Below are 26,574 nucleotides of genomic sequence, written 5' to 3' on the forward strand. Positions count from 1 at the left end.
GGCTTGAACTCAACTTCTAAGAATACTTTAAGCCATTATTTTTTCCCCTTCTTCCGGTTTTAGCTTTGTAATCTGCATGAGAGCAACACTACCCTCCTTCACACCACCAGAAAGGCTGTGAATACTCACAATTAGATGTACTGAAAAGCATTCAGCAAATATAAAGAGCTAGGGTAATAGCAAGTCATTTGGCTGCAACTCTGTGGGCCTCCAAAGTAGGAAGCTGCTGTGATTCTCTTCCTTTATTTAAAAGAACTCTGAGCAAGTAAATAGAAAACATTCTTCATACCTGAATGCATCATTAAAAGGACCAGGAAATAAGTGTTTTACGCAGATGTTAAATGTTCTCCTTCATGTTTTCCACTGTAAGCTGAATTCTCCAGAATGGGGTAACTAACACTCTCCTTTACATCCTGTATCAGGAAAGGCTGAATAGCTCTCTATCTAGATAGATAGATAGACAGACAGACAGACAGATAGATAATAAATAGATAGATAGATAGACATATAGATAGATAGATAGATATCTAGATAGATAGATAGATAGATAGATAGATAGATAGATATAGCTATATGTGTGAGCGTGTTATGTATATATATGGTAAATATATATTTTAAAACTATGTACCACATTTAATTTGCAAATTCTTATATGTGTCAGTGTCAGTAATTTCAGGACCTTCAAAGATAGGGTTAATTTTTGATCAATTTTAAAACGTTATAAACTGTCCTTGGCACTAACTGTGTTCAATTGACCATAAGAGGTGGTAGGTAATTCTGGGAAAGACTCACTTTCAAACAAATTTGTAAAAATGTAATAGTACAAGCCTGCCTTTATTTTCCTATCTTCCCTCCCTTTTACCTTCTCCCCCCAAAAGAATCAAACTGGCATATAACATCATATATGAGAAAGTAATAATTACCTAGAAATAAACAAGGGCTTGTGCAGCAGTTATTCAAAATGACAGGGGAAAGTGAAACATTTGAGTACTCCCAAAGCCTCTGAGTACAGCAGTAACCCACGTGATAAAGCAAGAACTGAGGAACAGCGATAACCAGAGCCACAGGTTAAGGTTATGAAAAGGCATTGTCAGAACAGTATCAGAGTTCCGTCCAGTGATGGATACTGGTGCACTCAGACTACAGGTAGAAAGCAACCATTCTTGTTGAAGTGGCTGTCAAACACCCTCCCTTAATAAGATTGTCCTTAAGATGCTGCTTCCCAGAGCACCACAGCCCTCTTAAAAACCACTTCTGAATTTTCCTTAGAGTGCTCAAATAATGCTATAGTGCATGAAAGCAGAAAAAAACTTCCTTTAAGTAAGAGCTGCCTTCTTCACGTTTCCATCTATAAAGAGAACACTAGTATTTAGAGTGGGATAACTGAATGAATAGATAAAGAAGTAAGTTCTTTTTTTTTTTTTTTTTTTAAATTTGAGAAGATGTTTTAATACCACCACAGTTTTCAATTACAGAAGGACCCATTTTTAAATGGATATTTACATCTACCATATACAAGAAGTTCTACAGGATTCTTTTTTTTCCCCATTTATTTATTTTATTGCATTTTAAGTTTGGGGGTACATGTGAAGAACATGCAAAATTGTTGCATAGGTACACACGTGGCAGTGTGATTTGCTGCCTTCCTCCCCATCACCTACATCTGGCATTTCTCCCCTTGCTATCTCTCCCCAGCTCCACACCCCCCACCATCCCTCCCCTATTTCCCCCCAACTGACCCCAGTGTGTAGTGCTCCCCTCCCTGTGTCCTTGTGTTCTCATTGTTCAACACCCGCTTATGAGTGAGAACATGCGGTGTTTGATCTTCCACTCTTCTGTCAGTTTGCTGAGAATGATGGTTTCCAGGTTCATCCATGTCCCTACAAAGGACCCAAACTCATCGTTTTTGATGGCTGCATAATATTCCATGGTGTATATGTGCCACATTTTCCCTATCCAGTCTATCGTCGATGGGCATTTGGGTTGGTTCCAGGTCTTTGCTATTGTAAACAGTGCTGCAATGAACATTTGTGTGCATGTGTCCTTATAGTAGAATGATTTATAAACCTTTGGATATATACCCAGTAATGGGATTGCTGGGTCAAATGGAATTTCTATTTCTAGGTCCTTGAGGAATCGCCACACTGTCTTCCATTGAGATACCATCTCACGCCAGTTAGAATGGCGATCATTAAAAAATCTGGAGACAACAGATGCTGAAGAGGATGTGGAGAAATAGGAACACTTTTGCACTGTTGGTGGGAGTGTAAATTAGTTCAACCATTGTGGAAGAAAAAGAAGTAAGTTCTATTGAGTGAAAAGAAAGAAATGAAAGTTTATCCAGAAAAATTGAAGCTATCCTGTGAAAACGAACTTACGCTTGAATATACACAGGCATGATAAAATGATCAGGATTGTAAAAATAAAAGAGTGGTACCTCTCACATTATTCTAAAGCCTAAATACAAAGGGAAAGGGACTATCTGCTTGTGAAATGCTTAAGGGATTTTTAAAATAAGCATTCTACCATTAATAGTAAGGAAAACTGACATTCATAGAGAGGTTCTTCGTTTAGACAGTGCTTTGGGCGCATGGGGATTCCTGCAATTCCTGTTCACACTTGAGGAAGTCCAGTCTTTAAGCAGTTCCCTGGAGAACTGGGAGGCTGAGTGGGACATGGCCCTGTGTCATTGAGCTGCACTATTCTGCTTTAAACAACGTGTAGTGACGGACTACTTGGGTAACCCATTGTGTTTTGCAGGACACAATAATAAATTAGAAACAAAACAGAGCTAAGACATAGTATTTGTCTTCTTGAAGTTCTCTATCCTCTTAGAGAGCTAAAATTGATCAGGAAAGTGACTGGGAAAATTGTGTCCAAATTTCAGGACAAAACCATGAGGGATTCCGAGAATTCAGACAGATCCGTCTCTTAAGACTGAGTGGTCTGAAGAATCTGAAGGACTTCAGGGCTACGTCAAATGTCGTTACACTTGGGTGGGAAGTATGTTTACATATTTTAAGAGCCAAAGACATACAAAATAAAATCAAGTGATGTGAGGACTGCAGGTTTCCCGTTGGAAGTCAGGGAATTGTGGACAAACAACAAGTTCAGAGTATTCACCAGGGTCAGCAGTGGGAATCCAGTCAATGTAACAAGCCAACCCCTCTCTGTTGGAAAGTAGCCTCAATTAATTAATAAGGTCTCTGTGCAAAGTATTAATCCTTGAAAAAGGTAGCATCATCTGCAACCACCATTCCACCCATCCCTCACATTTCACATCCTGCCTTCATTGATTTTTTTCTTTAACATTTACCAAAATCTAGTACATTATATCTTTTATTCATTTATGTTGCTTACTATTTTCCCCTTCTCTAGAATTTGAGCCTCACAAGGACAGAGTTTTCATTTTGCTTGCTAATGTTTTTCTAGTCTAGAGTATTGCCTGGCACACACATATATTTTAGATAATTATTGAATGAAAAAATAAATAAACAAAAATCATAGAACTAGTGCTTTTGTGAGAAGACATTTGAATGTTTGGTATTTCATATTATGCTTGAAAGAATATGTCTATTGAGAGACTATCAGAATTATAATCATACTTTTAAATGTTTAATTAGATTAGTGACTTAAATTTTGGATTTTTAAGTGGAAATCTTACTAAATTTGTAAGTAATATTGGAACATTTAAAGATAATTTTTAGATTTAATTCTTACATATTTAAAGTTTATAAAATGAAGTACTTAAATATGAAATTGAGTATATTAATTGAATTTGTGTATCAGTTAATATCATACTATTGAAATACCATATTTATCAAAGTCGCTTTAAAAGTAATGATTAATAGTTGTTAATTTTATAAATAGTATAAGACTTGCAAGCGCCACTTAAAAGTGAAAGTTGTCTGAACCTGAAACTTTAATTAACAAAATGTTAACTTTTCAATTAAAAATAAGCCTCCAAAAAGTCTGTTCAATAAGACATACGGATGAATAACTGCAATGTGCTGCAGAAGGTGAAGGGCTGATAATACAGAGAAAGGATCACAGGGCTGTAGTTAGAAAACCTCACTCCTTTTTCTGGCTTTCCCATTTATAAGATACTAGCTCAGGCCACACCTCTGATCCCAAAAGTGCTTTCATTTACAAAATGTGGAGATTGTATTAGAAAATTTATTAAGTCCTTTCCAAGTCTAAATTATGATGCTGCTTTTTAAGGAGATTCATAATGATTCAGAATCATTATGAAGTTCATAATGCTGTGAGAGTTGAGAAAAAAGAAGGATGACTTCCAGGGGAAAATCAGGAGTTCACTGTCAACAATATGGATGAGAACTGATGAGCTGAAATGAGGGTAACAGCAGTGCAGGTGGACAAAACCAGCTGAGCAAATGCTCTAAACTAGGGAACACAGAAAATGTGTTTGGAAAATGGGAAATCTGAGAAAATGGCTGATGGTGAGCTAGACATCAAGTCTGATCAGGAGTGAACTTCACCAATGTACTGGTGAATGTATCTCATAACTCAAAAAGCTAAGGTACCAGTAGCAGCTGTTACTGTATCCATTAAGATGACAGGGGTTATTTTTTCATTTTTACATGTATTTATTTATTTATTTATTTATTTTTGAGACAGAATCTGGCTCTGTCACCCAGGTTGGAGCACAGTGGCATGATCACAGTTCACCGTAGCCTCGTTCTCCTGGGCTCAGGTGATTCTCCCACCTCAGCCTCCCAGGCAGCTGGGACTTCAGGCACACACCATTGCACCCAGCTAATTTTTAATTTTTTTTGTAGAAATGGGGTTTCACCACATTGCCCAGATTGGTCTCGAACTTCTGGACTCAAGTGATCCACCTACCTCGGCTTCCCATAGTTGTGGGATTATAGGCATGGGCCAACGCACGAGGCCGCCAGAGATAGTTTAATAATATAATAGATTTTTGCAAAAAGGATATGCTCTTAAACTGTAGTCTGTCTTGGTTGCTTACATAAAAATAACCTTATACTACTATATTAGTATAAGGCCAACAATGACTCAAATATTCATTTTACAGATTCCATCTTGAGTTCTATAAAACTAAAAGAATAATCTTCTATTTCTGAAAGTGATTTCCTCTACCCTAAATTCTCAACAAAGTTAAAAATACTCTCCATTGAAAGGCCACTTAAATTTGGAGATGAATGGACTTGTACTCATCAATATTTCAAACCTTAGCAAGCTTTAAGTGAGGACTTGGGGAGATGGCACATCGAGGGAAGGAAACCAGCATTTTACAAGTTTAGGTCAGTAACTACTTGCAACATGCAGAATAATGTTTTTAAGCAACAAGAATATGGATATGTTTTCTCATAAATCTCTATAAACTAGCTAAGTAGAGCAGGCCACATGTGCAGTATAAAAGAAAAAGCTATCAAATTATTGTCATTTTTACTTCTATAAATGAGACTTCAATTTGCCAGGTTAAAATAAATTGAACAGGTGTTGTCAATCCAAGGTCTGAGATCGCCCTGAAAATCAGCTGCCCTGGGCAGACCATCCCCATGGGGTTCAGCTATGTTTTCCCCTTCCAACTTGTACTATGTTGGAACCTCCAAATCAAGACAGCAGAAGAACAGGGACACTCAGAACATATGGCTCAGCTACATAGTTCATACTGATAGTCTGTAAGAATTTCCTCAATATTTGTTTAGTGGAGACAGGGAGAAAATAAATGCCTATTTCTTTATAAAATATACATCAGCTGTTCAGTGACCTCTTTCCTTTTAACCTCTCCCATAACAAAATTCTAATCCCACAAAAATTTTTGAATGAGCAATGCAAAATGTACTAATTATATCACAGGGGAAGCTAGGAGTTGGTTTATAGCATTTCTTGGGAAAACATTAGAAGCATATCTTGTCCTACGTTTCTTTCCCTAGCCTCCAGACATATTGTTCTTATTTATTTTTCTCCATCCGGAGGTCATTCTTGGTGAACACTTGCCTCCCCAATTCCCATATTTTCCCCTTCCTCTCTCCTCCTCACTCTTTCTTAAGAAGAATACCTTGGTTCTACACTAGATTCTATCTTTATGTTGACACACTTGGACACTGAAGCTTAAAATTGTCTTCAGGATTTAAGTGTTGGGAACAACATTTAATACCAGTGGTACAGTACTGAAAATTTGATCACCGTAGCATTTCTTTAATTTTAGGAGCTTTTGAAAGAATTTATAATAGAACTTTTTAAACTATACATTTCTTATGAAAGTTGAAATGTCCATGCTGCTCCCCTGCCTGGTTGGATATAATGCTACATGCACTCAATGCTATTCATTCACTCATTCATTCATTCATTCTTTCTCCCACATGTATTTATAGAGCACTTTCCATGAACAGTCGTTGTTTTTGATATGAGGATATGGCAATAAAGAAAACAACCAAAGCTACTGTCCTCAAGGAGCTTAAATGCTAGCAGGAAAAAAAGTAAATAATTATGCATAATATAAAATGCCAGTGTTCATGAAGAAAAGGCAGAGTAAAGGTGATAGATGATGTTAGGATACACACATACATACATGTATATATGTCAATATATAAAAACATATTAAAACCTTTCATTTTGTGCCTTATTTATTTTTTGAAACACCTAAAATAGAAGGAGCTGAAATCAGAACACTTAGAGGTCTCAAGCATGGTGTTAAGTAACAGACACCAACCAGGATTGTCAAAGTCCTGCCATCGAGGACATGAACCTTCTCCCTGCGCTTTGCACTCCTTTCAGCAAGCCTGTCTTGTTATCGTCAACGTCCAAGACACACGAGACCGGAAATAGGATCTGCTAACTGAAGAGATAAATGCTGTTGGCATTTCCCCCAGTCCTCTACCAAGTTATTTTGAGAGAAGCAATGGAAGTGTAAGCAAAACGTTCAATCGGTTCTGCCTCAAAATGTATACAAACAATGAACATTGCTTTGTGTGTCTGCTATGCAAATCTTTAAGCTTTCATCCTAGTAAATAAAGAAGGACCAAAAGCAGCATCCATTTAAAACATTTATTGTCTCGTTAGCAAAATTTCAGTCTTTTTTAGTAGGTATAATTTATGCTTCAGATTTGCATGCAGGCCAAATAGCCAAATTCCATCAACTTACATATTTATTTCTATCTTCAACCTACTCATCTTTCCTTAGCTCCAGAAAGCTATTTTTAACTTTGTGGTAGGTAGCACACGAAAATCCAACGAATTTTTTGATATAAGAATGCATTAAAAATAGTTACTTGACACCTAACTGCTATAACAAAAATAGGGTGGTAAGCTCACAAAGGAAAGAAGGACTTTGGTTCTTTCATGTCTGTTTCACTAGTCCCTACTTTGGCACCCAGCACAGGGGATGTTAAATGCATATTTCATGAGAAATTGATAAATGAATCTTCCTTTTCTCTTTCATTGCCGTAATAGTACCCAAGCACAGTCATAAGCAATTCAACTACATCATGTCATTCAATCATCACAAGATCCACCGGGGAGGCCCCCATTTCCACCGTTTTGTAGATGAGCAAACTGAGACTTTGGACTAAGGGACTGCACTGGGAAATGAATCCAAATCTTTGTGACAACATGTAGGCTCTTTGTCACTAGACTAGGGTCCCTTTATATGGCAGGCCCTTTACTTTGCTTTCTTCTGTGTTCTTCCCCCAACTTCCTTTCCTGTGACCACAGTCATCTCAGGCTGGAGAGAAACTGCTTATGTGAGTATGCAGAGTCATTCTTTACAGGAGAAGTATTCACATCTAGATTAGCATTTTAGGACTTACTTAAAAAATGAAAATATCTAACTTGACTGCAGACTTTCCTCATAGGAAAAAAAAAGCAAACAGTTTAAGGAACAGCTTAATAGATATATTTGTATACATGTATGTACTTGTATATATATATATTTAAAAAGCACCACCTATTGAAGGAGTTTAAACAGGCTTCTTAAGAATGAGCTGGACAGGATCTCAAAGGGCAACTAATCCAACCCTCTCGGGTAAGAAAGAGGTGAGCAAACAGAGGCTCTGAGAAGGGAGGGGCAGAGTGGTGGTGAAAGCAAGATCAGAAGCTGCACCTCCTAGCTCTGGGGCTGCAGCATGCTCTGCATCAGGCTGCATCTCCAAAGGGTTTGATCAAGAGAAAAATGGCAGAGAACAACAGAAAACAACTACCCAGAGAAAAATTTAGATTTACACTGGGGAGGACAACCAAGCTTCTCTATAAACCATTCCTTGGACCATGTGCCTGACTCAAAGTGGAAAGCTCTTTGGCTTAAATGACTGAGCCAGGAACACCTTTGTAATTAAGAGAAGAGAGAAAGAAAAATGGGGCAGAGATTAATAGGAAGTTGGACTCTTCTTCCTCTTGGATTCCTTCTGTGGCATGTGCTCACACACACAGGAACACGCAGCAGCCCCACCACCAGGGAGTGAGAAGAGACATGCTGATAGAGATTAAGGGTTACATTCAATTGCAATATTGGTAGATAAACTCTGGTCTTGTAAAAATAACAAACCCGGAGTCGATTTATTCTTTTTTAAAGTGGGAAGGGTAGGGAATGAAGTAAATTTTTTTCACTTGCTTATTCCTTTGTTCAAATTATTTCCTTCTTATTTATTTTTATCATTCACACAATTACCTAATCATGAGGAAAATTAGTAGGAAGAACCAGTTGATTTCAGTGGAGCATTTACCAGGAGCCAGTAGACTTTCAAAAACATTATAGCTTACTTTATTTATTCAATAAATTCTGATTGAACCTTTACTGTGTGTCAAGCCCTGTGCTAGGTGCTGGAGAGTAAGCAGTGACCAACCGCAAAATATCTTGGCTTTGCAGAACTAACATTTAGAAGGACTGGGAAGAGACAACAAACAAAATAAATTATACATATATATATATATATTTATTATATATATATATATATGCATACAGATGAATTGCTGTAAAAAAAGAAAAAAAAAGCAAGCCAGGTGTGGAGTCTGTGTGACAGAGAAAGACTGTCTATTAACGAAAGTAAAAGGAAGGAAGAAAGGAAGGAGGAAAGGAGGGAGGAAGGGAGGGAGGAAAAGAAAGGAAGGAAAAGAAAGGAAAGGAAAGGGAAGAAAGAAAAAAGAAAAGGGAAAGGAGAAAAAAACAGCAGAGAAAGGAAATAATAAGTGTCTCTGTATGTGTGGCAAGGCGGAAGGATACCATTTTATATAGAGGGTCCAGGACATGACCATCACCAACATTTGCGGAACCAAGGCAAGAGCACAAAGAAAGATATATATCCCATCCTCTCTTCCCACACAGAGCCCTGCCCTGTGTTAGTTCTTTAAAGCAGCACAACAAATAACCATAGAGTTAGCTGCTTAAAACAACACATATTTATTATCACAGAGTTTCTGAGAATCAGAAGTCCAGGCACAGCACAGCTGGGTCCTCTGTCCAGGGTCTCACAAAGCTGCAATCAAAGTGTCAGCCATGCTGCATTCTCATCTAGAGGGGACCAGAGGAGAACTGTTTCAGGCTCACGCAGACTCTTGGCAGAACTCATTTTCTGGCAGCACAGAACTAAGGAACCAGGTTTTTTTTGCCTTCTTTAGATCCTAAAAGACACCCAGTTTCCAGAAGCTGCCAACAGTTCCTGGCCATGTGGGTTTACCCAAATCCACTGTTTATCCACTTACGGGCCTTGGCTCCAGTCTGGCAAAATGGAGTCTTATTAATGTAATGTAATGATGGGAGTTACATCCCATCAGTTAGTCATATTCTATTGGTTGGAAGCAAGTTACTATCTTGCCCACACTCTAGCAAGAGAGATTATCCAAGAATATCAACAACAGAAGCTGGAAATCACTGGGGGACACCTTAGGGTCCATCTGCCACAAGCACCGATAGGCACCTTATACACATGGATGCAGACAACCTAGTCTGTTGACTGTATATCATATCATCACACATGAGTGGGCATCAGAATCTCCTAGAGCATATGTTGAAACACAGATGGCTCATTCTCAAAGTTTCTCATTTGGTAGAAACAGAAATGAGGAGGGCCTAAGAATCTGCATTTCTAACAGGTTCCCAGGTGAAGCTAATGATGCTGGTCGAGGAACCACACCCAAGAACTGGTTTCCTAGCCTGTACGTTCAAGCTACTCTCACTGTCGCCCTCAAAATCAGCCAGCCCTTGGTCATCTCTTGGGGTGAGGAATATACATTCGGGCAGCATAGTCTTCCCATGAAAGGCTCAGGAACACTTGGTAACACACTCAGGGCTATTTGGATAGGGGATTCTGGAGACTCCGGTACCCAGAACATGGTCTAGAAGAGGAGGCATAGGTTCTAGGTGAGCCTATGAGCCGCTCACTCTAAACAAAGGTTCAGCCAGAAGAGGGCCAAAGTGGGGCTCTCTAAAACCAAAGGCTCCTGAACAGGTGTCAGGAATGCGGAGGGTCAGAATTTTGCCCTACTTGCAAGCCAAGACATTAGTCTGCCAATTTAATGGACGTTGGCAGAAGACACAAGACTTCTGGGTCATAGACAAAAGGCAACTTACTACTCACAGCAATAGCAGTACCCAGAGAAACATTGTTGTTCCAGTTCTCTGAGCTCTAATTCCAAAAGAATGGTGTGACAAGGGCTGAGTATTACCTGTTAATGCAGTCTGGTGTGTTACTGGAGAGTAATGCTGAGATTAGGAGACCCCGATTTATATGAGAGCAGCTAGCAAATCTGCCCAATATCTGGTCTTTAGCATCTTTATTATCCTGGACAGTAAATAAATCTTCCCCTACGAGAGAAAGTCTCCATCTTTCAAGGCTGCACGATAGCCCCTATACAACTTGGGGATTCCTAATCTCAGTGTTCTTTCCTGTAACACACCTGACTGTGTAAATAGGCAACACCTGGCCCTCGTCACATCATCCTTCTGGAACGGAGGCTCAGAGACTGGCACAATGATGTTACTGTGGCTACTGCTATTGCTGTGAGTGACATGCAAACATCCTGGAAGAGAGTCCAGGGAAAACCAGCTGTTCATACCTTTGCTCAGAAGACGTGTTGTGCAGAAACTGGACAAAGCAGGGAGAACTGTCTCCCAACGGATCCAGGTCCAGCTGCCAGATCTAAGGGTAGTAGGGACCAGCAACATTTAGGTTAAAAAAAAAAAAAAAAAACAAAGAAGGTGTGGAAGCTGGCCCAGAAGATATCTGAGGAAAAGTTTTGAAGCAGAGGGATTAATAAACTCAAAGGCTCCTATGAGGCAGTGAAGGGAATTAAGGGAGAGAGCATTAGGAAATGAGGTCCGGGAAATAAAAGGGGAAGAAGCAAAGACCACCGTAAGGTCTTTGCCCTTTGTTCTGAGTAAACTGAGGAGCTACCGGAGAATTTCAAAGGAAGGAGTGTTGTGATACACCATGATTGAGAGAGTCACTCTGGTTACTCTTTAGAGAATGGAGTTGAAGGCAGTCCAGGGCCAAGGCAGAGAGACTTGCCAGGAAACTCCTGCAGTAATGCACGTGGGAGATGAGGAAGGCTGGGACCAAGGAAATACCAGCAGAAGTGCAGGAAGCTTTCCCATTCTGGATACATTTTGAAAGTAGAGCTATCATGACAGTCTGGAAATGGGGTATGATGGGGGAAAAACAAAGCTAAACCTTGGAAGATAAGTTTTGGGCTTCTGCATTTGAAGCGGAGTTGTCGTGAATGGAAATGGGGATGAATTTAGGAGGACTAGGGATATTTTGGAGGAGGGAGCTCAGGAGATCAATGTTAGACATGTTAAGTTCAAGATGTCTACTAGGCACTCATGCAACCATACCATGTGGGCAGTCTGAAGTTGAGAAGCCAGGTCTCAGGGTGGAAAAATAAATTTTGGAGTTGTTAGCACATGGATCCAATTCAAAACCATGAGTCATGAGATGGCCAACAGAGCTAGTGTAAATAGAAAGAAGCAGCAGGCCAAGGACGGATCCCTGGGGCAAGCCAGCAGCTAGCAAAGGAGACTGTGAAGAAGGGGGCGAGCTGTTCACTATCCTAGAAACCAAGTGAACAAAGTGCTTCGAGGAGCAGATAGTGGGCAACCCTGCCCAGATTGCTAATAGGTCAATGAAGATGAGTACTGAGAATGGGCCACTGGACTTGATACTTTGAAAGAGAGCAAAAGGAAGCAGAAAGCTGGGGTAGAGAGAGGAAGTGGGGGAGAGAGAAAGAGGGAGCAAGAAAACCACCATGTGCAAGCAAGTGCTGACTTTCTCTTTTTCCAAATCTAATGGAATCCAAATTCAAAGCTATTATATGGGGCCATTATGTCTGCAGCATACATAACAGGTCCTATTACATTAAACCAAAACATTTATTTTCCCTCAGTTTTGGAGAGAGATAAAAAGAACAAATACAAATCCGAGAAGGACAGAAGCCTGTTCTACAGAGGCAGGTGTAGGACACCATCTGAGAGGAGGGGCAACAGTGAAAATTACAAGTCCTAATCTCAGGATATACTTTCTTCTTTGATGACTACTATTGTTGAGAATGGGCTATGAGAACCTGGTGAGACATCTCATAAATGAATGGAGCCACACCAGATACACAGTAGGCCAACAGTAAACAGGGATTTTCCTTTTCAGTAATGCCCTTTATATATTGGGTAAAATATGAGCAAATGATGAGTGCTAAAAGGGGTCAGCATTTTTTACCCCAAAATATGCCACAAGAGGTGTTTGTTTGTTTGTTTGCAAGACAGGGTCTTGCTCTGTCACCTAGGCTAGAGTGCAGTGGGATGAACACCTCCTAAGCTCAAGTGACCCTCCCGCCCCAGCCTCTTAAGTAGTGGGACTACAGGCGTGCAGTACTATGCCTGGCTAATTTTTTAAATTATTAGTTTTAGTAGAGACGAGGTCTTGCTATGTCGCCCAGGCTGGTCTTAAACTCCTGGGTTCAAGCAATCCTCCTTTCTTGGCCTCCAAAAGTGCTGGAATTACAGGCATGAGCCACCATACCCAGCCCATGAATTATTTTGAGCTGAAAACATTTGAGTTCCTGAAATCCTTTATCTGACTAAAAGCAGAGGTTCCTAAAAGAACTCAGCTGTCACAAATTCCTCCCACCGGGAGCAACTCTTTCTTCTCTTCCAGACATTGTCACAAACTGTCATATCTCCCATCTATTCTCCTAAGGGCCCATTTAGCTTTAAAAAAAAAAAAAAGTCATTTGTTCTCTCAATATTGCCTTTTCTCCACCTCCCTTTCCTATAGTAAAATGATAAGGAAACTCAAATCTCATCACTCCTTGGGGTATTCATTTATTTCCATGACACCCTTGTGCAAGTAAAATTTAAAATAAATATCTTTGTAACCTTTTTCTCCTGTTAATCTGTCTGCTATGAGTTTAATTCACAGGCTCCTACGCACTTAACCTAAGAGGGTAGAAAAAAAGTTTTTCCTCTCCTTCAATGCTGATGAGAGCCTTGCAATCATTTCAAATAAACTTTACAGGTAGCGCAGATATCTTGTAACTTCCTGTTGGAGCTCTGGGATAACGAAAGAGAAATAACAGGAGCCAAGGTCTATACTTCTTTCCAGGACTGACCTAACTCTTCAGTAAGAAAAACCATCTTTCCATGATGTCTTTATGTAGAAATGAGTTCATTTTGGAAAGCAAAATGTTGGAAAATATTTATAGACAATGAGCTATTAGCTTTTTTCTCATTCATGCCTAAGCAAGAAAAATCAGTGAAAAACTACAAATATCCAACCATCAGAGACTTTAAAACTGAGAGATCTGAAGAGATCTCCTCCCACTACCCCCATCCCAAATTGGCTTTTTCTTTTGAATGAATCATTTCTGCTTCCGTGAATATGCTTGGGAGATGGTTAAATGAATAAAACATATCCATGTAAACAAGTAATTATAATACTCATGAGGCAATAAAAAGCTTTCTTTTTTTGGGTACTCATTGAAATTAGTCCTCTCAGCCAACATCTAAAGGATACAAATCCTACTTTCTGGAAACAAGCACGCAGATCCTGTGACTTATTTATTTTAAAATCCCGAGATGACTGGATATGGACGAACACCAAGTAGAATAACATATTTGAACCATTCCATATCCGAACTGACTTTTCCTAGCAGCTGGTGAAAAAACTCTATACTGGTTCTAAGAATTACATGTCATGTGACTTTTACAGATCTTTTTAATCTTGAATCAGTTCTGCTTCCTTGATCCTTGACAAGACACTCTTGCTATTAATGGACAGAAGAAATGTCTAATTATAAGAAAAATGTATTTCCAAGGAGTTGAAGAGTTTTCTATATTTTAGATATATGTCAGGGAAACTGTAATCTGTATAAGATACAAATAATCGTAGGTAAGTTTGGAGATGAGGTGTAACATATACATGCATTTTTAATGTGTGGTACATGGTCTGGCTAAGCAAAGTGCTAGATTTTTGCCTTTTGAGAAAGAAGCACTATGTTGGTGACTAAGGGTATTCTTGGAGATTTGTGGTTTTATTCCGGGAATTTCACTTCCTCTGCATCAAAATGTATCACTTATAAACGATTCACACTGTGAGAAACTACTTAAAATTCATCTTTCCTTGAGGACCCAAAGCTTCCCTTTAGCCATTTCAAATTCATTAAAATGTTCCCCTGTCTTCCCTGGTACATTAACAATGCTTCTCAATTTAATGCATATATGTTAAATCATTACACTTTATTGCTAAAATATTCAATGAAAATTAGGTTGACAGATGCAAATATCCACATTTTGAGGTCATCTTTTATGTGTTCTTAACTGCATAGTAACTCAGTAAATTTTTTCTTGTTTTACTTTTTTCTTTTAGTTTTTTTATATATGTATAAAACCATACATATGCAGTTAAAATATATAAATAGTTATATATATTTTCTGTTGTTGTTGTTATTTTTAAGAGATTGGGTTCTTCCTTAGCCTGGGTTTGAACTCTGGAGCTCAAGTGATCTCACTGCCTCAGCACCCTGATTAGCTGGGACTACAAGCACTCACCACCATGATCAGCTTAACTCAGTAAATTGAAGAAGGGGCTGGCTTTATGGTGTTGTTGGGGACATTCTGCGACAGCAGTAATGGTGAACCTCTACCTGCATGGAGAGCACCCGCCCTGAGGCAGGTGCCCTCTTTTCTATACTTGCCATGTCAGACCATGAAAATTCAACACAGAAATGGCTAGAGTAGCTTAAGGACAAATCCACTGACTGCTCATTTTTCTCCATAGTTTTATCAGGTATTTTCTTAAAGTAGGTATTGTGCTAATATGCTTGGGAGATAGTTAAATGAATAAAACATATTCATGTAAACAAATAATTATAATGTTCACGAGGCAATAAAGCACTTTCTTTTTTTGGGTACTCATTGAAATTAGCCCTTTCAGCCACCATCTAAAGAATACAGATTCTACTTTCTGGAAAGAAGCATGCAGATCCTATGACATTTATTTATTTTAAAATCCTGAGATGACTGAATATGGATGAACATCAAGTGGAATAACAAATTTGAACCATTCCATATTTGAACTGACTTTTGTTTGAGCTGATGATAAAATTCCGTATTGGTTTAAAAATCACATATCATGACTTTTATAGAATTCTTAGAATTCTTCATCTTGAAAACAGAACAAAAATAGCAAGCTGTTGATAAATGAACATCCTCCACCCCCAACTTGACATGTCACAGGGCTTATTTTTAAAGATCTCAGGCCACATTCATATTCCCAGACTTAGACCTTGCTCACATATACAATGAACTGTACAATTAAATTCTGCCTCTTTAAAACCTCTTTGATCATAGAGAAAATAAAGCAAAATTATTATTTAAAACTTTGTGCACGACTGCTTATGCATACAAAGTACCTATAAAATGGTAATTGAAATCTCAAGGTATGAAGTCAAACTTTCTGATTTCAAATACCAACTCCAACATCTCAAAGTTGTACGAGTTGGAGAAAATTGTGTAACTAGCCTGTCAGTTTCCTCCTCTGTCAAATCAAAATGTTACCTACCTTGTGAGTTTGTTGTAATTATTATTATTATTATTATTATTATTATTATTTTGAGACAGAGTCTCGCTCTGTCACCCAGGCTGGAGTGCAATGGCACAATCTCGGCTCACTGCAACCTCCACCTCATGGGTTCAAGCGATTCTCCTGCTTCAGCCTCCTGAGTAGCTGGAATTACAGGCGCCCACCAGCTAATTTTTGTATTTTTAGTAGAGACAGGGTTTCACCATGTTTGTCAGGCTGGTCTCAAACTCCTGACTTCAGGTGATCCACCTGCCTTGGCCTCCCAAAGTGCTGGGATTACAGGCATAAGCCACTACGCCTCACCTGTTGTACTTATTAAATAACATATTTGGAGTTTTTGTTTTCGTTCTTTTTTGATTTTTTTTAAAGGCAGGGTCTCTGTCTAGCCCAGGCTAGAGTGCAGTGGTGCAATCATAGTTCACTGCAACCTCAAACTCCTGGATTCAAACAATCCTCCCACCTCAGCCTCCCAAGTAGCTGGGACTACAGGCATGCATCACCATGCCCAGTTTATTTTTCAATTTTTTTGTAGAGGCAGGGTTTTGCTCTGTTGTCCAGGCTCGTCTTGAACTCTTGGGCTCAAGTGATCCTCCTGCCTTGGACTACCAAAGTGCCAGGAGTCACTGCACCTGTCTAAATAACATGGTTTTAAAAAGGCATACTGTGGTATTTGACATTTGTAAAAACACTAAAATATTGTTGTTATTATCACCCTCAATGTGAATTAGCTCTAATTAGCACCTTACCACTCAGAAAATTCCATTAGGATGGACGTACGTCCTCTCATCAGTTCTAGGTGTTAACCCACAGACAAGACTCCCAACTCTTTTTTGCCTATCCTCCTGAAAGGATGATCCCATGTCAAGTTCATCTTAGCCTCCCCTTTGCACATGTGGCACAGCATACATTAAGGCACAGCACAGTGCAGTATTTATGCTCATTCTCTGGACTCAATTAAACTTGGAGTGGAATCCTGACCTCTTCACTTAATTTTTCTGACTCTTAGTTTCCCTGTTTATAAAATGAGTTGAAAGTAAAGGTATCCACCTCATGATGTTATTATAAAGTTTCAATAAAATAATGGATGCAAAGGTTTCAACATATGCTAATGAAAGCAACAGCAAACATTTATATACTACTTGCCATGTGCTGGGCCCTGCTTTAAGAACTTTGCATGTATTAACATGTTAAATCCCCAAGACAATGCTATGATATTGGAGCTATTACTATCTTCACTTAACATATGTAGAAACCAAGATCGAGAGAAATCACTAACTTGTTCATGGTCATGTTAATGATAAGTAACAATGACAGAGTTAAAATCCTGGCAGTTTACCTTCATGCTGGGATCTTAATCACTATGCCCTTTTCCTTCCCAGTAGTATGTGCTTGTCAAATATTTGCTATTACTGCAGTAATCAATAAGCATTTGTTAAAGTATTTAACAAATCAGTACCTGCTGAAGTATTTATTATTTACTAAGAAGCAGATCTTATTATATGCCACAAAATAGACTCCTTTGCTTCTAAGGTTTTGAAGAAATTATCAGATTCTATCTACCCAGGCTAACTAATAAGGTGTATACTCAAGAAGGCAATTCAAAGTATGCTCCAATATGCTATAACAGCTGTCATTTGTATAATTATATTTTAAAATAATTTAAAATAAAATGATAGTATATGATTTATTGCAAATAACTGACTTCATCTAAAATACACATCATCACGTATTTCAAAACTTTTACTTAAAGAGGAAACAAAACTATAGGAGGTAGCTTGGAAGATAATATAAGTAGTCTTCATAATACTCTTAAAGATCATAAATCAAAATATATAACAGCTTGCTTCCATAGTTTGAGGACCATTATTATGATGCCTGAACTGCAATATAAAATTTTAACTATGAAACATAAAATGCAAATAAGTTTTTCCTTGGATAATTTAATACTTAGAGACATACCTCACTGTACTTCATTTTATTGTACTTTGCAGACATTGTTATTTTTACAGATTGAAGGTTCGTGGCACCCCCAGGTTGTACAAGACTATTGGTGCCATTTTTCCAACACCATGTGCTCATGTCATGTTTCTGTGTCACATTTTAGTAACTCTCACAATATTTCAAATGTTTTCATTATTATTATGTCTGTTATGGTGATCTGTGATCAGTGATCTTTGATGTCAACATCGTGATTGTTTTGGGGACCCATGAACCACACCTATATAAGATGCTGACCTTAATCCATAAATCTTGTATGTGTTCTGACTGCTCCAATGGCCAGCCATTTTCCCATATCTCTCCCTGTCCCTGACCCTTTCCACTCTCTGAGACACAATATTTCACAACATTATTATCCAGTTAATAGTCTCTATAATAGTCTCTAAGTATTCAAGTGTAATGTAGAGACACTGTCTGTCACCTTAAGTCAAAAGCAAGAAATTATTAAACTTAGTGAGGAAGACACATTGAAAGCCAAGACCGATCAACTTTGATTCAAGTTGTGAATGCGAAGGAAAAGTTCTTGAAAGAAATGTAACATGCTATTCCATTGAGCACAAAATGATAAGAAAGTGAAATAGCCTACTGCTGATAGGGAGAAAGTCTGAGTGCTCCGGATAGATCAAACCAGCCACAACATTCCTTTAAGTGAAAATCTAATCCAGAGAAGGCCCAAACTCTCTTCAATTTATGGAGGCTGAGAGAAATGAGAAAGCTGTGCAAGGAAAGTTGGAAGCTGGCAGAGATTTGTTTCTGAAATTTAAGGAAAGAAGTCATCTCAGGCCAGGCACGGTGGCTCACGCCTGTAATCCCAGCACTTTGGGAGGCTGAGGTGGATGGATCACCTGAGGTCAGAAGTTCAAGACCAGTCTGGACAACATGTTGAAACCCCATCTCTACTAAAAATATAAAAATTAGCCAGGCATGGTGGCAGGCACTTGTAATCCCAGCTACTCAAGGAGCTGAGGCAGGAGAATTTGCTTGAACCTGGGAGATGAAGGTTGGAGTGAGCCGAGATCGTGCCACTGCACTCCAGCCTGGGTGACAGAACGAGACTCCGTCTCAAAAAAAAAAAAAAGTCATCTCAGTCATCTCTGTACACAAAAGTGCAAGGTGAAGCAACACAGGCTGATGCCAAAGCTGCGGCAAGCTCTCCAGAAGATCTGGCTAAGATGATTGATGAAAGTGGCTACACTAAACAACACATTTTAAATGTAGATGAAACAGCCTACACTGGAAGAAGATGCCAGCTAGGACTCTCATAGCTATAGAGGAGGAGTTGATGCTTGGCTTCAAAGCTTTAAAGGACAGGCTGACTCTCTTGTTAGGGGCTAATGTAGCTGGTGACTTTAAGTTGCATGCTCACTTACTATTCCCAAAATTTTAAGGCCCTTAAGCATTATTCTAACCGTAGCCAGAGGCAATGGCTCATGACTATAATCCCAACACTTTGTGAGGCCAAGGCAGGAGGACCGCTTGAGCCCAGGAGTTCAAGGCTTCAGTGAGCTATGATGATCCCACTGTACTTCAGCTTAGGCAACAGAGCAAGACCCTTCATCTATGAAAATGCAGATACAAACAAATAAAATAATTATTCTAAATCTATAGATTCAGAAAATGTGCTCTATAAATGGAATAACAAAGCCTGGATAACTGTTTACAGCATGGTTTATTGAATATTATAAGTACACTATTAAGTCCTACTACTCAGAAAAAAATATTTCTTTATAAATATTATTTCTAGTTGATAATACACTTGTATTAGTCCATTCTCATGCTGCTAATAAAGACATACCTGAGACTAGGAAATTTGTAAAGAAAAAGAGTTTTAATGGACTCACAGTTCCACATGGCTGGTGGGCCTCACAACCATGGTGCAAGGCACTTCACACATGGCAGCAGGCAAGAGGACATGTTCGGGGAGCTCCCCTTTATAAAACCATCAGCTCTCATGAGACTTATTCAGTATTATGAGAAGATCATGGGAAAGACCTGCACCCTCCCAACAGCTCCCTCCCATGACATGTGGGAATTATGGGAGCTATAATTCAAGATGAGATATGGATGGGGAAACAGCTAAACAATATCATAGCTGGTCACCCAAGAGTTCTGATGGAGATGTACAAAGAGATTAACATTGCTTTCACACCTGCTAACACAGCATCCACTTTTCAGCTTGTGGATCAGGGAGTAATTCTGACCTTCAAGTCTCATTATTTAAGAAATACATCTCATAAGAATACAGCTACTGTAAATAGTAATTTTTCTTTTGGAACTAAGCAAAATAAATTGAAAACATTCTGGAAATGATTCACCATTCTGGATGCCATTAAGAACATTCATAATTCATGGGAGGTGGTCAAAAATATCAACATTAACAAGAGTTTGGAGGATGTGGACTCCAACCCTTCAGAATGAATTTGAGGAGCTCAAGACGTCACTGGAGGAAATGAAGTGCAGATGTGGTTGAAAGAGCAAGAGAACCAGAAGTGGAGCCTGAAGATGTAACGAAATGTATGACATTTTAATCTCCTTCTAAAACTTGATTGAATGAGGTGTTGCTTCTTATGGATGAGCAAAGAGTGGTTTCTTGAGATGGAATCTACTCCTGCTGAAGATGTTCACAGCATTGTTGAAAAGACAACAAAGGATTTAGAATTACATAAACGTAGTTGATAAAGGAGTGGCAGAGCTTGAGAGGATTGACTCCAATGTTGAAAGAAGTTCCACCGCAGATGAAATGCTATCAAATAGCATCACATGCAATAGATAAATCTTCCTGAAAGGAATAGTCCATCTATGTGGCAAACTTTCTTGTTGTCTTACTTTAAGAAGTTACGACCGCCACTTCAGCCTTCAGCAACCACCATCCTGATCAGTCAGCAGTCATCGACATCCAGGCAAGAGCCTCCACTGGCAAAAAGATTATCGCTTGGTGAAGGCACCAATGATCGTCAGCAATTTTTAGCAAAAAGGTCTTTTACATAAAGGTATGTACCTTTTCTTAGACATCATGCTATCGCACATTTAATAAACTACAGTATAGTGTAAACATAAATTTTATGTGCGCTAGAAAACCAAAAAACTTGTGTGACTCGCTTTATTCCAGTATTCACTTCCTTGTGGTGATCTGGGAATTGCCCACACTATCTCCAAGGTATGCCTGTATAAGAGACTGGACCTGCTGCTACTTGACAGAGGGAAGCAAGGTTATTTTATCGTTTTATAACAAAATGCCATACTTCCTTTACCAAGCAAGAATTTGTTTTCCAAGCAATATCAATAAAAGCGATGTGATTATTTCATTTTTCTAGAGCTTCATCCCTTGCTTCCTTTTCTCTTCTTATCCCCATTTATTTTCATCTATTTTTAATTTACATTATCTTGTTGCATTTCGTGTATCCATATAAACTGCCTTATGTACTTCCTGAAACAAGATAAAATCATACAAAGTATAATGTAAGGTATAGATGACATTTTCATTTAATGGACTTTGCACACAGTAGGATTAATCTGATATTTATTGCTTTATTTCATTCATGGACATCTGAGAATCTTGAATGGATGTCTGGCTATAAAAAATAGTTATTACAGTAAACTGAATAATGGCTCCTAAATATGTCCTAATCTCTGGAACCTAGAAATGTTACCTTGTGTGGAAAAAGTCTTTGCAGATGTGATTAAGTTAAAGGTCTTGAGAGAGAGAGAGATTATCCTGGATTATCCAGGTAGGCTCTAAATGAAATCACAAGTGTCCTTATAAGAGAGAGGCAGAGGGCAGTTTGACGCAAACAGAAGAGAAAGCAGTGTAACCACAGAGGCAGAGAGATTAGAGTGATGCAGCCAAAGAACATCGGCAGCCACCAGAAACTGAAAGAGGCAAAGACAGTTTCTTTCTTAGAATCTCCAGAGGGAGGGCAGCCCCACCAACACCTTGATTTCCGCCTAGTGATAGTGACTTTGGAATTCTAACCTCCAAACTATGAGACAGTACAATTTTATTGTTTTAAGCCACCAAGTTTGTGGTAATTTTTACAGTGGCCATGAGAACCTAACAGAGTAATTAATTTGAATATATGCAAATGTTAAAAGGAGACAGTGTTCCTTGTAACATTGAAGACATTGGGAAACGCAAAAACAACAAAGTTATTTCCATTTAGAATGATAAAATATTGAAGCGTAGTTTAAAAGGATCAGGAAGTTTTTATTTCAAAGGACTACCATATGTTTCAGGAAAATGCTACATTTCTAACGCAATTCCCTCTCTAACATGTCAATTATCTTAAAGCAACATTATCTGGTACCAGTGGAAAGCAAATAGTAATGCCATTCTCCTGTGGACATCTCACTCCACGTTGTTCTCCAGTCACTCTTCAGTGGACCGCTCCCCTTATAAGCCTTACCACCTTCCCTGAAAGTCCTCTTGTTTTGCTGGAAGTAATCTATTCTTTTACTAAAGCAAAGAACATATTTGGATAATTTCACCTATGGGAAAGTTTCTAGTGCAGTAAGTTGCTGCACTTACCCAGCTATATGAGCGAATAATGTCCATAGCACCCTGGTGGCTTCCTGGACAATACGAGGCACAATTCATCAGCACCTGCCTGTCTAACCTCACTTATCCTTGTTTGTCTCTTGATTAGCAGGCAGAAAGATAAGCCGTCTTCACCCTAGATAACTATAAAATAAACTATGCTGAAGGTGGAAACTTACACTTGGAAAATCACAGGACTGTCTTAGCTAGATTCTAAGAGGTAAATCATTCATTTAGCCAGAAAAATGTACAAGCGGAAAAAAGATTTCTCTTTATGCTATAAGCAGTTTGTGAAAAGTTTTTTCTTAAAGAACTCAATATGTCTGCTTTCTAAATAACAAAACGTCTGAAAATGAGAAACTTAAAATGCTAGGCAAGTGAGGATTTAAGAGTAAGTATCCTCCATTTGATTGTACAAGTAGGAAGCTGGGGTCATCTTTGACACTGCCCCCCTTCATATTCAATCCAATTTTGACTTTTCTTAAGATTTTACCATTTATTTTTTGTTCTCTTTTTGTTTGTCTGTTTTTGAGATAGAGTCTTGTCCTCTTGCCCAAGCTGGAGTGCAGTGGTGTAATCACAGCTCACTGCTGCCTCGACCTGCTGGACTCAGGGGATCCTCACTCCTCAATCCCCCAAATATCTGGGACTGCAGGGAGGCATCACCATATCCAGCTAATTTTTATATTTTTGGGGGGAGACAGGGTTTCACCACATTGCCCAGGCTAGGCTTTTACTCCTGGGCTCAAAAAATCTATCTTCTGCCTCAGCTTCCCAATGTGCTGGAATTACTGGCGTGAACCACTATGGCTGGCCTTTTTTTTTTTTTTGAGACAGGTTCTCACTCTTGTCCAGGCTAGAAAGCAGTGGTGGGATCTTGGCTCACTGTAGCCTCAAACTTCTGATCTCAAGCAATCCTCCCACTCCACCTTCCAACTAGCTAGGCCTACAGGCACATGCCACCACACTCGACTAATTTTGTTTATTTTTTTGTAGACATGAGGTCTCACTATGTAGTCCAGGCTGGTCTTGAACTCCCAGGCTTTAAGTGATCCTCCCACCTTGGCCTCCCAAAATGCTAGGATTACAGGCGTGAGCCACTGCAGCCGGCCTCTTAAGTATTTCTAAAATCTGTTCACTTTTCTCATATCCATTTGCCTTTTTACTAGTCCTCTTTACTCCCAAAGTTTTCATCTAGTCATGAGGGGAAAAGAAGTGCACCACAGGGCGGCTGGAGAGTCAGGTGGGGACTGAAGTTTTACCTTTCCTTCAAAAGTCACAGGCTTTGAGTGAGAATGGGTCCCTCACCCCATCAACTTTGCTACTCCTTACTTATCTAGCTGTAAACAAGGAATTTATTAAAAAGTCATGGCAAAAATCGAAATTACTTTTGCACAGACCTAGTACCTCCCATGCTTGTTTCCGACTCTCTGTGGAATGGGAATAAGAACACCAACTACCTCATGGAACTGCTGTGCACAGGAAATGAGTCCGTCAATACACGCAAAGCACAAAGAACAGAGACAGGGACACGATAAACAATCTGCTCTCCTGGTTGCTGCATACTAGGGTTATAGCTTTTCAGGCTCTTGCTGTACTCTGAGGCCCTTTCTTAGCATTCACATGGTAGTGATTTTACATGTTATTTTTCAAATAGCCATTAAATTAATATTTGTCTCTTCCTCTACTGTAAAATTCATGAAGCAGATACCAAGTCTGCCTTTGCTCTTCTTAGCACAGTGCTTGGCAAAGGAAAGCACCGAAATATTTGTTAAGTAAATCTTTTAAGTAAAGCAAACCAATAAAGCAAACCAGTGACCCCAGTGGTTACCAGTCTGTAGTTTAGGATGTCTTCAGAAGTTCTCCGAATGTTTCCTATCTGCAATAGTTCTTCTCCAACCTCACTAACAGAATCACCTCAGAAGCTTTCAAATATGCCCATGTTCAGGCTCCAAAGATTCCATTTTGACTGGGATGGGGTTGGCCAGGGCCGGTATTGAAGACTCTCTAAATAATTCTAATTTGCAAGTCAGGTTGGAAAGCTCCGGTGCTGCTATCACCAGCTTCAGTTCCGGTGTGAAGGCCTCCAATCTGATCTCTGCTTTAGAATTTGACCAACTACCGGCACCCTTGGTTGAATTACCCTTTCCTATCTACATAATAGAGGAAAAATATGGGAAGCGGCAGCTTTATGGGCAGGACCTAGGCGGATGGAACAAACCAGTAAGGTTCCTGCTGTTCAGACAATTGTAATCCTGGCAGCGAACCTGTTGGGCGACTCCCGGCCCAGGCACTCGCCAACCCACTCTCATTCAGGGTGTTCTGCCCGTAGAGGGCGAGCGCATCGGGTCGTGAACCTCTTCTTTTTCTTCTTTTTTTTTTTTTTTAAATAGGATTTTATTTATATTAAGAGCCACCACAGAGTTTCCCACGGTGTAAAAGAATGGTGGCGATGATTGCCTTAAAGGCTGAACTCCGCAACCCGTCCCTTCTGCGCGTTGCTCCCAAGGTAGATCCGTTTCCTTCCCACCTGCCTCTCGCTCCACATCCGCCCACCTCTGCCCTGTCCACGGTCCATTTACCCCCATTCTTGAACGATTCCATCGGAATTCCCGAACCCGGTTCCAAGGGTGACTCCGAGATATGAGGCCGCCCTTCGTGAAGCCACCGCAGGCTCCTCCAGCGGACAGCCTCTGGAGCAGGGAGCCGGGCGGCCGGGGGCCCCGTGCGCCACTGGGGGCAGAGGTCGCTCCCGGATCGCGGGAAGGGACTCACGTGTGGCTCTGCGGGAGGTCAGGGGGCCGGTAACGCTCATCCTGGCCTCGGAAGGCGGGTCCCCGCGAGGGAATGCACTCGCGTAGGCTGGCTGCGGAGCCACCCCCTCGGCGGACGATCCCCTCAAGCCCTGACTTAGGAGCCAACAAGCCGCGAGTCCACGGCCCTGGGCGAAAAGAGTCGCATTCCCTCCCCACGCCCTCAAGGTAAAGGGACCGAAACGCGCATTCCGGACCCGGCACAACAGGTCCTCCGGGCACCCGCGAGGCTGGGGAGGTCGGGGGCGACTGATTGCGAAGAGGGTAGAGCGTTCCACGGGCGCATTTCCTGCGGAGGGGCCTCTCCACTTACGGATCTTACTTTACCGATCCCCAGACCCACAGCAAATCCTGAGTTTGGGGCACAGGCATCATACCAAAGGCGCGGGTGGGAGTGGAGTGCCAAAGGCGCGGGTGGGAGTGGAGTTCTGGACGCTTGGTGTGGAACCAATCTGTTCTGTCCGAGAGCGAAGTTAGGTGGAGCAGGAAAAAAGCCTGTATGCGCGACCCGGGACCTGACTCTCGGGGCGATCGGCGACCACTCACCTTGTGCCTGCGCCTCCATGGTGGTTGACTTCGAGCTGAGGGCGGCGGGGACACCCCGGTGCTTCCCAGAGCAGATGGCAGCTGTGCCCGGGCTCAGAACGCAGCTGGCCCAGCTGTTCGCTCCCACTCCTGGCACGCGTGTCGCGAGCGCTGTGCGGAGGGACGCAGGCAGCCGCCACTGGCCGCTTCTGATTACCTCCGCCCCTTCCAGTCCACCTGGCCCAAACCAAGCTGGAAAGAGCTCGCCGCTGGGCGCCACCTGCCGGCGCTCTGCACCGCGGGCGGACGGCACCCTCTCCCCGCGCTATACGGGCAAACCGCAGGGATATTACAGGTTAGGTTCCAGACCCCCGCAATAAAGCGAGCAGTGCAAAAAAATGAGTCACACGAATTTTTCAGTTTCCAAATGCATATAAAAGTTACGTTTACACTACGCTGTAGTCTAAAAGAGCAATGTACATAGCTTAATTTTAAAAGATATTTTATTTCTAAAAGATACTAAAGATCAACTTCACCTAATGGTAATATTTTTGCTGGAGGAGGGCATCGCTTGGACGTTGATGGCTGCTGATTGATCCTGGTGGTGATTGCTGAAGGCTGGAATAGCTGTGTCAATTTCTTAAAATGG

At 40.4% G+C, this 26,574-nt stretch overlaps 1 protein-coding gene across 7 annotated transcripts in view; it reads right to left on the bottom strand.

Annotated features, from left to right (window-relative positions):
- The window catches only part of TPD52L1 (TPD52 like 1), a 112,212-nt gene extending 85,944 nt beyond the window's left edge, over positions 1-26,268 (bottom strand). For 4 of the 7 annotated variants that reach the window (XM_017533368.1, XM_017533358.1, XM_037740247.1 and 1 more), the window contains exon 1: positions 25,363-25,702. In XM_017533368.1, the coding sequence (XP_017388857.1) occupies positions 25,363-25,402 (40 nt within the window). In that variant the 5' untranslated portion in view covers positions 25,403-25,702. Of the gene's footprint in view, positions 1-25,362; positions 25,703-25,946 lie in introns of those variants that run through there. The other 3 variants (XM_017533363.2, XM_017533356.2, XM_017533369.2) reach the window with 2 other exon arrangements.
- Between the last annotated feature and the right edge of the window lie 306 nt (positions 26,269-26,574).

The sequence above is a fragment of the Cebus imitator genome, unplaced genomic scaffold, assembly GCF_001604975.1.
Source record: "Cebus imitator isolate Cc_AM_T3 unplaced genomic scaffold, Cebus_imitator-1.0 Scaffold81, whole genome shotgun sequence".
NCBI lineage: Eukaryota > Metazoa > Chordata > Mammalia > Primates > Cebidae > Cebus > Cebus imitator.